The 13,318-nt window shown below is 46.9% G+C and overlaps 3 protein-coding genes across 8 annotated transcripts in view; 1 reads left to right on the top strand and 2 right to left on the bottom strand.

The window, feature by feature from the left end:
* The window catches only part of LOC144114740 (ribonuclease H2 subunit B-like), a 44,175-nt gene extending 41,779 nt beyond the window's left edge, over positions 1-2,396 (bottom strand). For 3 of the 5 annotated variants that reach the window (XM_077648673.1, XM_077648677.1, XM_077648676.1), the window contains exon 1: positions 429-2,396. In XM_077648673.1, coding sequence (XP_077504799.1) covers positions 429-600 — 172 coding nt within the window. In that variant the 5' untranslated portion in view covers positions 601-2,396. Of the gene's footprint in view, positions 1-350 lie in introns of all 5 variants that reach the window. The other 2 variants (XM_077648674.1, XM_077648675.1) reach the window with 2 other exon arrangements.
* Positions 1-6,194, top strand: part of LOC144114738 (uncharacterized) — a 55,837-nt gene extending 49,643 nt beyond the window's left edge. For both annotated transcript variants that reach the window (XM_077648669.1, XM_077648666.1), the window contains one exon: positions 5,674-6,194. In XM_077648669.1, coding sequence (XP_077504795.1) covers positions 5,674-5,838 — 165 coding nt within the window. In that variant the 3' untranslated portion in view covers positions 5,839-6,194. The remainder of the gene's footprint in view (positions 1-5,673) is intronic.
* The window catches only part of LOC144114742 (uncharacterized), a 201,130-nt gene extending 188,036 nt beyond the window's left edge, over positions 1-13,094 (bottom strand). Inside the window, exon 1 of the mRNA XM_077648683.1 lies at positions 13,038-13,094. The gene's annotated coding sequence lies outside the window, so the exon portion shown is untranslated. The remainder of the gene's footprint in view (positions 1-13,037) is intronic.
* Between the last annotated feature and the right edge of the window lie 224 nt (positions 13,095-13,318).

Raw genomic sequence — 13,318 nt, 5'->3', positions numbered from 1 at the left:
GCAACAGGTTTTTGCTTTTCAACTATACAATAGAGCCGTTACGGCACCCGTAAAAACCGAAAGGTGTCAAAACGTGAGGACAAATGCTCACCTTACTTTACACAGACTCAGAGCTTAAGGGCTGCCACAAGTACTTCGCTATGCGTCTAAGAAACCTGTGCACGGTTACTTTTGGCAAAGACTGTATATACCTGCAATGCTTCAGCCCCATGCAAGACTAGAGCGGTTCTACTGCAAGACCTCTAGCGACGTAATCCCACCAGAAATTCGTTATAACTGTTAAAGGCAGCAATAAAGCAGGAGAAATATTATCGCACACTCAAAGACCTTCAAGAACACCGTATACGTACGGCATGAAAGGGCTGATGCGAAGACGCATCATTTCGCCTTACGCAAAAGCAAGGACATAATTTTGTCTGCTCACGCACTTGGCAGCAAGAACGGCTCCGAGTCATCTTCGGAAGAAACTGTTTCGTTCTTAAGCTGGCGGGCCATCACGAAAAACGACCTGCAGCGGTTACAAGAAACACAAGCAGACGCGCAGTTCGCGCGGTTTTGGATATCTGCGCCCCAGAGCCCAGACAGATACGGATACGGCATGAGATGCGGATTTGACTATGCCGCGATGATGACGAAGATGAACACGGGAACGCAAAGAAGATACTCTCTCGAAAAAAAAAAGAACTCTGGAAAAGGGGGGGGGGGAATAAAGCGCATTTACTGAAACTAAAAAGAAGTCTTCGCGGAAAAAAATTGCCACAGCCAAATGCCAGACGCCCCCCTAACCTAACAGTGCATACCAGATAAGCTCCTCATAAGCAACGGAGGCTGCCGTTCGCCAAACACAGATGCGGTTAAAACAGCAAAAGCGATCGTTTTAGTAATAAATTTTTGACAAACTATAGTAGGCTATAACTAACAGCAGTTGTTAACACTGGGCAATGGTTCGCAGCAACATTGGTCCGCAGTGCCTTGTATTACAACCCTAGCCAGTCAACAGTAAACGCAATCAGGTTTTTAATGTTCGACTTTATTAAACGAGCCGTTTATAAATATTTAGGTAACACGAAAAGTTTTAACAACGGACTATCTTTTTGCCATGGAGGAATTCTGTGCGGCGGCCCGGAATGTGGGCGGAAGCATGGAGGAAGGAAAGAACTTTGGGCGGAAACATGCCCTGAAGTAGGGTCTGCATGGTCTGCATCTGAGTGTGCCGGCGGACACCTCCTCCATCTGTGGGGGAACTTCGGGACGCAGGGACGTAGAGAGACACATTGAAACACGAAACACCACTGTTTCATACCAACTAGCCCAGATGAATGCCATTTTGCGACACCTCCTTGCTATTGACGCCTCCCCGGCTATGCATGGAGAAAGGCGAGAACAAAACATAGAAGAGAAACTGGCGGTCAAAGAAAATACAGTATATGTGGACGCGTCCAAATATAGAGGAAGAGACGGGAGAATGGCAGCGGTAGCACTCAACTGGGAGGGCGCGGAATTTGCTAGCGCACCCATTAAAAACGGCACGGTTGATGAGGGCGAAGAACTTGCAGCTGCTCTAGCGATCGCCGAAGGCAAAAGGATCGGAAAATCTTTAACCATCCTAACGGACTTGAAAGAGGCGTGCAGGAACTGTATGAAATAAAGGAAGGATAGGTAAATGTGCAAGACAGGAGCACAAGTGGCTCCAAAAAAGGACCAGGCGAGGCATGTTATTTTCTGGGTACCCAGACATGCGGAAGTATGGAGCAGCCTCAGGGCCGATGAGACCGCTCGAGCTTACACGAACCGAGCCTCCCATCCACTCTGCCCGGAGGGGCCTCAGAAAACGTAATGTCCACCTTCTAAATCACCAATTACTGGGGGTAAGGAAAAGATCCGGATCCGCACTCCAGCCTGACTCAAGAAGAGGCGGTCATATGGAGGAAGCTCCAAACATAAACCGTAGCTAATCTTTTCATATTAAATAAGATATACCCAACGCAGTACAGGGACACGTGCCCCAAATGCTGAGGCAGACATGCGGTGTATCGATACATGGGAGTGCAATTACGGACAACTATATATAATTTCCATAATCAGAAAGAACCGTGTCGGGAGCAGTGGGAGGAAGCGCTTTCCAGCCACAATCCAGCCTTCCAACGAAGGCTGGTGCAACATATGCTGTGAAGCTGCCAGATCCGATACATGGGGCCCTGGAATATAGCTAGGGGCTCCACCCGCAGAAGAGGGCGAATCAAGACATCGCAAGATGAAGACGACCTCTGAACTCTGAAGTGTGTAGAAACTAGAGCAGTAAAGTTTATCCTATCCTATCATGTTCATACGCGCCCGCCAAACGTTACGTCAAACGTAATTAATTGAACATCTCGCACGGCATATTAATTGGCGATAACACGTACGTTTGGGACGGCACTTGAGACCAGAAAGCAATATGGTACTGGAAATCCTCTGGTCTGGTCGACAGGCCTTTAACGCATTATTAAAGCACGCGAACTTTTGTCAGGAATCGAACGCGCAAAATGAGAAAATGCAGCACGCAGAAGCACAAAATGAACTATAAAAACGCGTATCCATTCAACGTTCTAGCTGCCTAGGGGAATTCGCATCTAGTCACGGGGAAAGAAAGGGAATTTTGTTCGTGGCTTTTATAACCAGACACGGGGAAGCACCTAGCATGCTGGGGATCTTTCCTCGGTAGAAAGGGCGAAATGGTCGCTAGGAGCTAAGCCTACATATTCTGGCTGATCGCAACCGAGGCTTTCTCGTTCCTAATTGCAAGTTTATTGGTGTACAATTTAAATTAGAGAGCAAGATGTTCCGAAAAATACTTGAAAGGCTCTGTTAAATCGGTGTTCTGGACCGCCATACAAGACAGTCGTCCCGCCGCGCCAAAAGGTTAGACCGCAGCGTTCATTTCTTCCAAAACCGTGCGGCATAGACACCTTGGCGCTGCCTGCTGTTATCGTCATTGCCATAAACAAATGTGAATCTTGTTGGTGTGCTTGGTTTATTAATGCGAGTTAACTTCGTGCCTAATTTATATTGCGCATATGCTGCAGATTTTCCGTTATGAAGCAATCTTCTTCGGATACTCGGCCACCGTGCAATCCTTGGCCTTTCTACATCCAGGCTAGCATAGCTGCTTAAAATAAAATGTCATAATCGCATCATGAGTCCTTTCTTTTTGTCCGTGTAACGCGTGAGCAGGGCCGCGGTGGGTTCATGAAATTAAGGTAGTCGTTCCGCCGCGCCAAAAGGTAACGCGGTACGTATAGTACGTATACTACGTGTTCATTTCTCTGAGACCGCGCAGGATCGGCACCTCGATCGCTGCCTGTTGATATCGTCATTGGGATAAACAAATGTGAATTTGTTAATTGATGTGCATGGTTTATTGATGCGAATGGCCAGCTTTATGCCCATGGCTTCTATATACAGTATTGTGCGTTTTTATCGCTGACACTCAAAAATTTCCCCGCCTCAACCGCTGGCTCGTTTGCGGTGAAACTGCACACAGAGCTTGCGTATTATGGTAACTTTTGTATCGTAGCAAGTTTGACAATGGTACTTACTTTGACAATGGTACTTACTTATAGGCGCACATGATGCGAAAACGTAAGCGTCTACGAGAGATCGGCGAACCAAAACCCGCAGACGACGCTTTTTCGCTGAAGGGCGGCAGTGGCGCCATCTGTTTTGGGCTGTGGAAACCGTCACAACAATGCCGCCGAGGCGAGCATTACTTTAAAGGTAAAGCCTCGTTAAATCATTTGTTCTGATATTTTTCCGCTTAATTAGTCGAAAATGTTGTAAGCGCTTCAGTAGAAGCAGACGAAACTACAGGAACGGCATATTCAAACGGCCCGCGCTCCTTGCAACGCTCTCCTCGACGGCATTGTCGTGACGCTTTGCGCTACCGCAGACAGATGGCGCCACTGCCGCCATTCAGCGAAAAAGCGTCATCTGCGGGTATTGGTTGCCGATCTCTACGTAGACGATTATGTTTTCGCATCATGCACGGCTCAACTAAGCAAGTACCGTTGTCAAACTTGCTACGATACAAAAGTTACCATAATACGCAAGCTCTGTGTGCAGTTTCACCGCAAACGAGCCAGCGGTTGAGGCGGGGAAATTTTTGAAAGCGTCAGCGATAAAAACGCACAATACTGCATATTGCGCATATGTTACGGGTTTTCCGTTATAAAGAACTTTAAATATCTTTGCATCTATCTGACGCGCAAATCCTTGGCCTTGCCACATTGAGGCTAATGCTCGCTTAAGCGAAAGTGTTATAATCGCAACATTAGTATTTTCTGTTTCTCTGTGTAACTCGCTGCGCGCGAGCAGGAACCGTGGATTGGACATAATATTTTGCAAGGATCGAATAGATTTCGAATGCTTGTTTCACTGTTTAAACACCAAACAGTACACGGGCCTTTGTACAGATATTTTTTCATATTGCACGCACACGACTCAAAAAAGGTTAATTGATGTTAAAGCGGTTAAATTCGAAACACTGTGGCCTGTGAGGTGCGCGTAAAGCGGTTTAGGGTTATTTTCGACCACCTGTGGCTCGTTAAGGTGCGCCGCGATCTGAGCACACGGGCTCTTTATTTTATCACCATGCAAAATGCACTCAAGATAGGAAGCAACTGGTTTGAAGCATCACTTGATAACCCCCGATGGCCAATCGACATCGCTCAGCTGAAGCCACTTGAAGCCAAGCTTGAATCATTGAGCTTTCTAATAGCCAATTTTAAAGAAAAAAAGTTGAATGCTGCAGAAAACGTTGGACGTCCTGATTTAGTGTACTCGACAAATCCCAAGAAAGATCTGGGAAATATGTTTCTTAATGAGGGAAAAATTATCCCTTGAAATTAGGCAACAATGTAACTTTACAAAAATCTGCAAACATTGAGCAGGTAAAAACAGTGTTGTTAGTTGCAAAGTAGATCTAAGCTAGGGAATTCTTAAAATGTTTTTCGCAATGCTCTACGTTTGATAACGTTTCGTCTACGTTTGGTGATTGTTTCGACATATGAAATGAGAAACAAGTTGTTCTACTGACAACTTCGAAAGATTCGAAAGAAACACTGTGGCCTGTGAGATGCGCGTAAAGCGGCTTGGGGTCATTTTCGACCACCTGTAGTTCGTTAAGGTGCGCCGCGATCTGAGTACACGGGATCTTTTTCTTTTATTTTATCACCATGCAAAATGCACTCAAGATTGGAAGCAACTGGGTTAAGCATCACTTGATAACCCCCGATGGCCAATCGACATCGCTCAGCTGAAGCCACTTGAAGCCAAGTTTGAAACATTGAGCTTTCTAATAGCCAATTTCAAAGACAAAAAATTGAATGCTGCAGAGAACGTTGGACCTCGTAATTTACAGTACCCGACAAATTCCAATAAAGATCTGGGAAATATGTTTCTTAATTAGGAAAAATTACCCTTTTAAATCAGGCAACAATGTTACTTTACAAAAATCTGCTAACATTGAGCAGGTAAAAACAGTGTTGCTAGTTGCAAAGTAGATCTAAGTTAGGGACCTTTTAAAATATTTTTCGCAATGCTCTACATTTGATAACGTTTCGTCTACGTTTGGTGATTGTTTCGACATATGAAATGAGAAACAAGTTGTTCTACTGACAACTCTCTTTTTTACAGTGTTTGACCGGCACCGCCGGCGTGTGTTTCCAAAGGTCCGAAGCTGCAGCAGTGGAAGTTCCGGTTACGTCACTAAACACAAAAACACAAGCAAAACAAAACGATTACGCCGCTTATGTTTGTTCGAGGATACAACTTTTTGCACAAACTGAAATGCATTGTTAATAAATGATCTGCTGCATTAAAACTTCTCAACAGCAGTCCGCCGCTTACATCGGCTGCGCATATCGCGCATCTACGCGCGATGTGCGCAACGGGGGCGTGGCGCGCTCGCTTTCGATGGCTTTTGCTTGTGCCGCGTGTGCACGTCTGCCTGGCTGCGATGTTAAAGCATCATGCCTAAGGAAGATGTAGCGGGGTGAAATCGCGCAACGCACCGCCAATGTGAGTATCCCGTGCCCTAGAGTGGGCGAACGTTCGCTCGGAAGCTTGCTGGTGAGCCGGACGACCTCGATTCATTAGCATATCTTGTTGCTAGCTGGCATTAGTGTTGCTGTAGCAATAAATGCCTGTTTGTGTCAGCCAATGTGTCGTTCCTTTGTTCCCTCAGAGCAAGGCCCGCCGTGGTCGGCGAGTGCTCGGTAGCGTACGCGATCACGGGGTGGGGTCCGGGCGGCTTTGAACAGTGTCAACCGCGATTAAGCGGGGAGAAACTATTTATTTCCCCTATTAAACCCCACACATTAAAGGTGCTTTGCCAAGCAAACTGCTGAGCAACTTTGCTAAGTCATTCGTGTCATTATTAGTCTATCAAATTCTTTTTTTTTTTTACTGGCATGACAGGAAGAACAAAGGCGGAGGCATTCTCATAGCTATCAAGAATACCTTGTCATCGTGTCACATCTCTAGTGAGGACACTCTTGAACTCGCGTGGGCATCCGTGAATGACGGGAAAAAAAAGTCGTTCTTGGTATCGGCCACCTGATAGTGATTCATCCTTCTGTGACATGCTGTGCCATGCTTTCAACAACATCAAAGATAAATTTCCAAATTCTCCCATCTATTTATTCGGTGGCTTCCCCAACATTATCCGGCCCTTACTGTGGGTGCTTAATAGATCACCTTCCAACGAATCAAAACGCTTCTTTGATCTAACACTTGACTTCAACCTACGCAAAGTCATTACATGCCCCACAAGAGGAAGCAACCACCCCGACGACGTAAAAGGCATAACCATCTTACCAGGAGCAATCACAATCTACTTCACATCCGCCTATCACTGCCCATCGAAAAGTGTTCCCCAACGAAAAAGATACCCGACTACAAAAGGGCTAATTTCGATGCCATCAACCCCGCACTATCAGAATTAGATAACTCTTTTGTGAAATCTTATCTTACTTGCTTGGTCAGTGCCAACTGGGAACTTTCTAAGACTACAAAGATAACATTGAAAAATGCCCACGTTCCGTTCTTCCTTGTAAAATCCGATTGTAACAACGAATGGTTCAATAGAGACCTGAAAAAGCTTCTTAATAGAAAAATGCGTTTATCGTAAGGCTAACTTGCATAACCTGCCTGCAACGTGGGAACCATTATTGCGCAAAAGAATATGAGAAATTAGTCTCCGCCAAACTGAAGTGTTTTTCCGACTTGCATTCTGCCCTTCAAACAAACCCTAATAAATTCTGGCGCATTCTGTCCCCTAAACTGCGGTCCTGTAGAATTGAGCTTCTAAACTCTGACCGTGAGCCCGTAGACAGCAGAGTGCGTGGCAATTCTAAATAAATATTTCTGTTCATTGTTCTCCTCAGCAACTAGCAGTCCTAATTTTTTGCCAGCTATCTCAGCAATACGCATGCGCCAAGTCACAGTCACACCGGCAGGAATAGCAAACTTAATCAGTTCCTTCAAAACTTCGTCATCGGCTGTCTGATATAATATGAACAGTAAACTCCTGAAAAATACTAGTTCAATCTCAAGCCTGATGCTGCGTCTAATTTTTACCCAATCGTTGGAATCCGGTGAAGTCACCAATGCCTGGAAGATGGCTGCATGCAATCCTTCAAGTATTCAAAAAAGGTGACCGCACAAATCCTTCCACCTATCGCCCCATTTCGTTAACCAGCCTTCCTTCAAAATTACTTGAACATGTTATATCGTCCAACTTAATGAGCCATCTAGATTCAATTCACTTCTTTTATCCCCACCAACACTGTTTCCGAAAACACTATTTCTGTGAAACCCAGTTGGCCGAATTCACTCATGACATACTATACTTTATGTACAATATAATCTTCAAACCGACGCCATTTTTTAACGATTTTTCCAAAGCCTTCGACCGTGTTCCCTACACGCGCCTGCTCGGAAAACTCTCCTCCCTAGGCATTACTGATAACCTAATAACCTGCATTGATAATTTTTTTGGCGCATGCAATGATTACCTCTCATCCACTACTGACGCATCATTAGGTGTCCCCCAGGGCACTGGGTTATCATCGCTGCTATTCCTTATTGACATCAATGATCTTCCAGTAGGACCGTGTTCCCTGCTCGCAAAACTCTCCTCCCTATAGGCATTACTGATAACCTAATAACCTGCATTGATATTTTTTTAATGGGCGCATGCAATTCACTTCATGCAATGATTACCTCTCATCCCCTACTGATGCATCATTAGGTGTCCCCCAGGGCACTGGCTTATCATCGCTGCTATTCCTTATTTACATCAACGATCTTCCAGTAAGACCGTGTTCCCTGCTCGCAAAACTCTCCTACCTAGGCATTACTGATAACTTAATAACCTGCATTGATAATTTTTTTAATGTGCGCATGCAATTCACTTCATGCAATGATTACCTCTCATACCCTACTGATGCAACATTAGGTGTCCCCCAGGGCACTTTCTTATCATTGCTGCTATTCCTTATTTACATCAACGATCTTCCAGTAACACCGTGTTCCCTGCTCGCAAAACTCTCCTACCTAGACATTACTGATAACCTAATAACCCGCATTGATAATTTTTAATGGGCGCATGCAATTCACTTCACGCAATGATTACCTCTCATACCCTACTGATGAATCATTAGGTGTCCCCCAGGGCGCTGGCTTATCATCGCTGCTATTCCTTATTTAAATCAACGATCTTCCAGTAACACAGTGTTCCCTGCTCGCAAAACTCTCCTACCTATAGACATTACTGATAACCTAATAACCTGGATTGATCATTTTTTAAATGGGCGCATGCAATTCACTTCACGCAATGGTTACCGCTCATCCCCCACTGTTGTATTGCCGCGAATATTTGCAGTTTGTTCGTTCTTCAAATCTGCCGCCACACCACTTTATCGCTTTGTTTGCGACGTAAGACGCGACTAGATTTATCTCGATTGATCGCAGCCAGGCAAAGCTGATTCTACGTCGTTCTGGAATGTTCCGGTAACTGCACGCTTTATCTCGAAAGTTCGCTATCAGCTTTAAATTGAGCAGGGCCGACAGCGGCGGGCATACTGGTCGACGACCGCCAAGCACGCTTGTCGCTTCGCCGCCGCCGAGTGATTCAGTCCATTGTGGGCGCAAGTCAGCCCAATAAAACAGTTTTCTTTTAGAATAACTTTTGTCCGTTTTCATCGCTCCTTCGACTGCCGTCACCACTATGTGACATCTCGTGGATGTGCGGAGTAGCCTTCCATGTTCCGGACGCTCCCTTCAAGTCGTGACGCCAGCCCTCAGCGCTTCGCACTCGAGGACGAGCCAGCAGCTCAGCGAGCCAGCCGACGTCTCCAGGGAGAGGAGCCTGAGTTCGGGACCCTGCCGGACCGCACCAGACAGCGAAAAGACGCTGCTACGAGCATCGCAACCTCGCCGATGATATCGACACCGATCATACTGCAGCAGCCTCGGGTGCCGCCAACTTTCAATGGATCCCTAGGCGAAGACCCTGAAGAATGGTTGGATCAATTTGAGCGCGTGGCGTCATTCAACAAGTGGGATCATGCGGCAAAAATTGGACGTACGTGTATTTTTCTCATTGTATGGCTCCGCACGCACGTGGTACTAAAACTACGAGTCGTCCCTTACGACATGGGAGCTATTCAAGAGAGAACTATTGATGGTATTCACCAGTGTCGTGAGGAAAGAAAGAGCCGAACGACTCCTCGAGTCCAGGATCCAGCTTCCGAATGAGCCCGTCCGCGGTTACGTCGGGGAGATGAAGCGCCTATTTCGCCGCGCCGACCCCGAGGTGACCGAGGAAAAGAAAGTCCAGTTTTTAGTGCGCGGCGTAAAAGAACAACTCTTTGACAGCCTCGTCCGCCAGCCGCCAGAAATAGTCGAGGAATTCATGCAAGAAGCCTGCACGATTGAGAAGACCCTCGACGCCCGAGCTCGGCAGTACAATCGCCCTTTCTCTGCCTGTCCAATCCGTTCGGACACGGCGGCCACCATCAGCGACAGCTTGCGGGAAGTTATCCGCGAAATCGTCCGAGAGGAGCTATGTCGATTACTGTCATCCTCCTCACAGCCACAAGCAGCGACTCTGATGAATGTGGTACGGGAAGAGGTGCAACAGGCACTTGGCACCCCGGCGGCCACAGAACCCCAGGCCATGTCCTACGCCGCTGCAGTAAGGACTGCTCAGCCCCAGCGACAACCCCCACGTCCTCCCCGAGATGAGCCAATCGTTCCACAACGCCGCCTCCCAGCCTCCGCCCGCCCAGTCGATGACCGACGCTCAAGCCCCAGGAAATGCGACGCCTGGAGAACTTTCGACAACCGGCCGTTGTGCTTCCATTGCGGTGAGGTCGGTCATATTCTTCGTCACTGCCCGTACCGACGTATCGGTCTTCGAGGACTTGCTGTTATCGCCCCACGACCACGCTTCGGACATCGTCCGCAGGAAATCGACGAGTACCTGCGTCGAGAGGAGAACACGCCGAACCGCTTTTCGTGCCCACCATCGCCGTCAACCTCGCGCTTTGCGTCGCCACGGCGCAGCTACGCAGCCGCGGTACGAGGAAGGTCTCCCAGCCCCCGTAGGGGAAACTAAAGACAGCAACCTCTGGAGGTGAGGTTGCTCACGAGCGAAACGCCGAAGATCCTCCACCGACCACGCCCCATGAAGACGCTGCACCCGCGACGTCGCATGAAGGGCCTGCACTCGCTGCACCGACTCCGCACAAAATGACAGCCCCGACCACGACGCAAACTGCTTTTAAAACGACGCCGCACCCAGAAAAGCTTAGACCACATCTCCACCCGCGACTCGCATACGCCACGAAGCCGTGACCCGACGCCGTGAGCGACATGCAATGCAAGAGCCAGGACCTCCGACTTAGAAGTGACTATCGACGGCCGGAAAGTTACCGCTCTACTAGTCGACACAGGAGCCGATTACTCGGTGATGACTGGAACATCCGCTGCGCAGCTGAGAAAAGTCGCAACGGCTGGGGACGGCCCACAAATTCGCGCCGCAGGGGGTCACCTCATTATGCCATCAGGACGATGCACAGCGCGAGTGACTGTCAAAGGACATACCTATCCTGTGACCTTTGTTGTGCTACCGCAATACTTCCGCGAAGTGGTCTTGGGTATGGATTTCCTTAATGAGCATCAGGCGATCGTCGACCTGCGATCCAAGCTGATCACGCTTTCGACGGACGAAGCCATCGCTTCGATGAAAACTCGGGAAAATCACGTTGCCCTGAGTGTCCTAGTCGAGCGTTTGACGGAATCCCGTCTGGCGAGGAGGGAACATAATAGCAGAAAAAGAGGAGCACTCGCCAAAAAAGAAAAAAAGGAAAAACAAAGACGTTTCGGGGCCCGTACGGGTCCCTTGTTCACAATTGCAGCGGATGGGCGAAGGTGGTTACTTATGTACGGTGCAGGTGACGTAATGAGCATGCGTAGATCTCAGGAAGATTACCCCTCGTTCGGTTTAATACATGTGGTGTCATTTGGATGTGAAGTGATTCTAGGAGTAAACGGGACGATAAATACTTCTCCGTCGCGATGACTGAGGCGTTGTTCCAATCGATGGCATGGGATGCAACTTGATAGTGTTCAGCCAAGGCATTTTCTTTCGTGCGGCCTTTGGCGACGTCATTTTGATGTTGTTTTAAGCGCCTGATAAAATTGCCTGATTCGCCGATGTATGCAGCTTTGCAGTCCTTGCACGGGATCTTGTACACCGCGGTCATTCCTTACATTGATGACATTTCCCCCAGTCTCAAAAAGGTAGGCGCAAGAGCTGGTGTGAAAGTGCTCATGTTAGCACCCAACAAATTAAGAAGCCTGTGCGCCAAAGTCAACAGCGAGCAAAGAAAAATCAATGCAAGAAAAAGCACCGAAAAAAAAAACGTGAAATGTGTGAAAAGAGGGTTTGTAAAATACCTCTGCCATGCGGACGCACCTACATTGGTCAAACAGGGCGCTGTTTGAATGAACGGCTTGGAGGGCACATAAGATCCCTAAAGGGCGCCATCAGCAGTGAATTAGCAAAACATTGCAGAGAGCATGAATGTGCTGCGCAGCTTAGCAACACAATGGTCATCACGTTGTATTTCGATCTACGGACTAGGAAGATTGAAGAAGCCTTCAACATCCGACAAAAGAGCAACGTATATGCGTCGGCATACTTTCGATAGCGTTTCGTGACAGCGAAATTGATTATCTGCGTGCGTTTCTCTAATATTTTACCACATGTACATTTTATGCGTTTGTCATGTTTCTGTCCTTTCCTTATTGCACGAGCGAGATGTACATATTCGACGAACGCGCATTAAAAATCTGGTTGTTAGTCAGCGTCGATTCCCGCCTCTCTTTTCTTTGTTTCATGCTGCGCTGCTCCCGCCACAAGGTCATGAAATGTGCTAGAATTTTACACACAAAGGAGATATGAATTCAAAAAGTCGCCCGATCCCGCCCATATAACAGGAATAGCAGCGCAATACAGATGTAATTTCAGTTTATTAGATGTGATCTTTGCATTAAATGAACAGAAACAGGAGACGCATATCTATGCACCATTTAACACACAATGTACCGAGCACAACGGCACCAGCATATAATAATGGCCAAATTTTTCTCTAGATCTGAGAAATCTGAAAAAATGAGGCAATCAAAACATGACACAGGCTGACAGTTTATGCACCTTAAGCAAACATTCTAAAGGGTACAAAAGCATATATGCACACGCAAAAGCAAACGCATGTAAAGAGCAACCTCGGTGCCAAAAGAAAAGACGCGATGGGCGCGTATGATACAGATACGCGGCTTAAGGTCACGGATATTCTTTAGGGTGAAACGTCCCTCTCGCTTTGCCTCTCACACGAGCCTCGGAGTAAGCTTGAGCGTGTTATCAAAACAGGAAAAAAAAATTAATTCTACGAGGCGAAAATAAAAAAAACGAGCATAAACCAACATACCTTGACGACGTTGCCAACGGAAACCCGGGGATGAAATAAAATTCTGCAACTATATATATATATATATATATATATATATATATATATATATATATATATATATATATATATATATATATATATATATATATATATATATATATATATTGTAGGGGTGTGTTTATTCGGTGAACCCAGATGATTCCAGCCGCTCAGGGGAGACTCGCAGCGAAGCGTCAGGCGTGGCGAAAGAGCAAGGCAGCGAACAACTTCTTCGTCCTTGAGAGCGGCAGCACGCGACG

The sequence above is a fragment of the Amblyomma americanum genome, chromosome 1 (genome assembly GCF_052857255.1).
Source record: "Amblyomma americanum isolate KBUSLIRL-KWMA chromosome 1, ASM5285725v1, whole genome shotgun sequence".
In the NCBI taxonomy this organism is placed as follows: Eukaryota; Metazoa; Arthropoda; class Arachnida; order Ixodida; family Ixodidae; genus Amblyomma; species Amblyomma americanum.
Note: the sequence above shows the minus strand (reverse complement) of the source record. Positions and strands in the feature narration are given on the sequence as shown.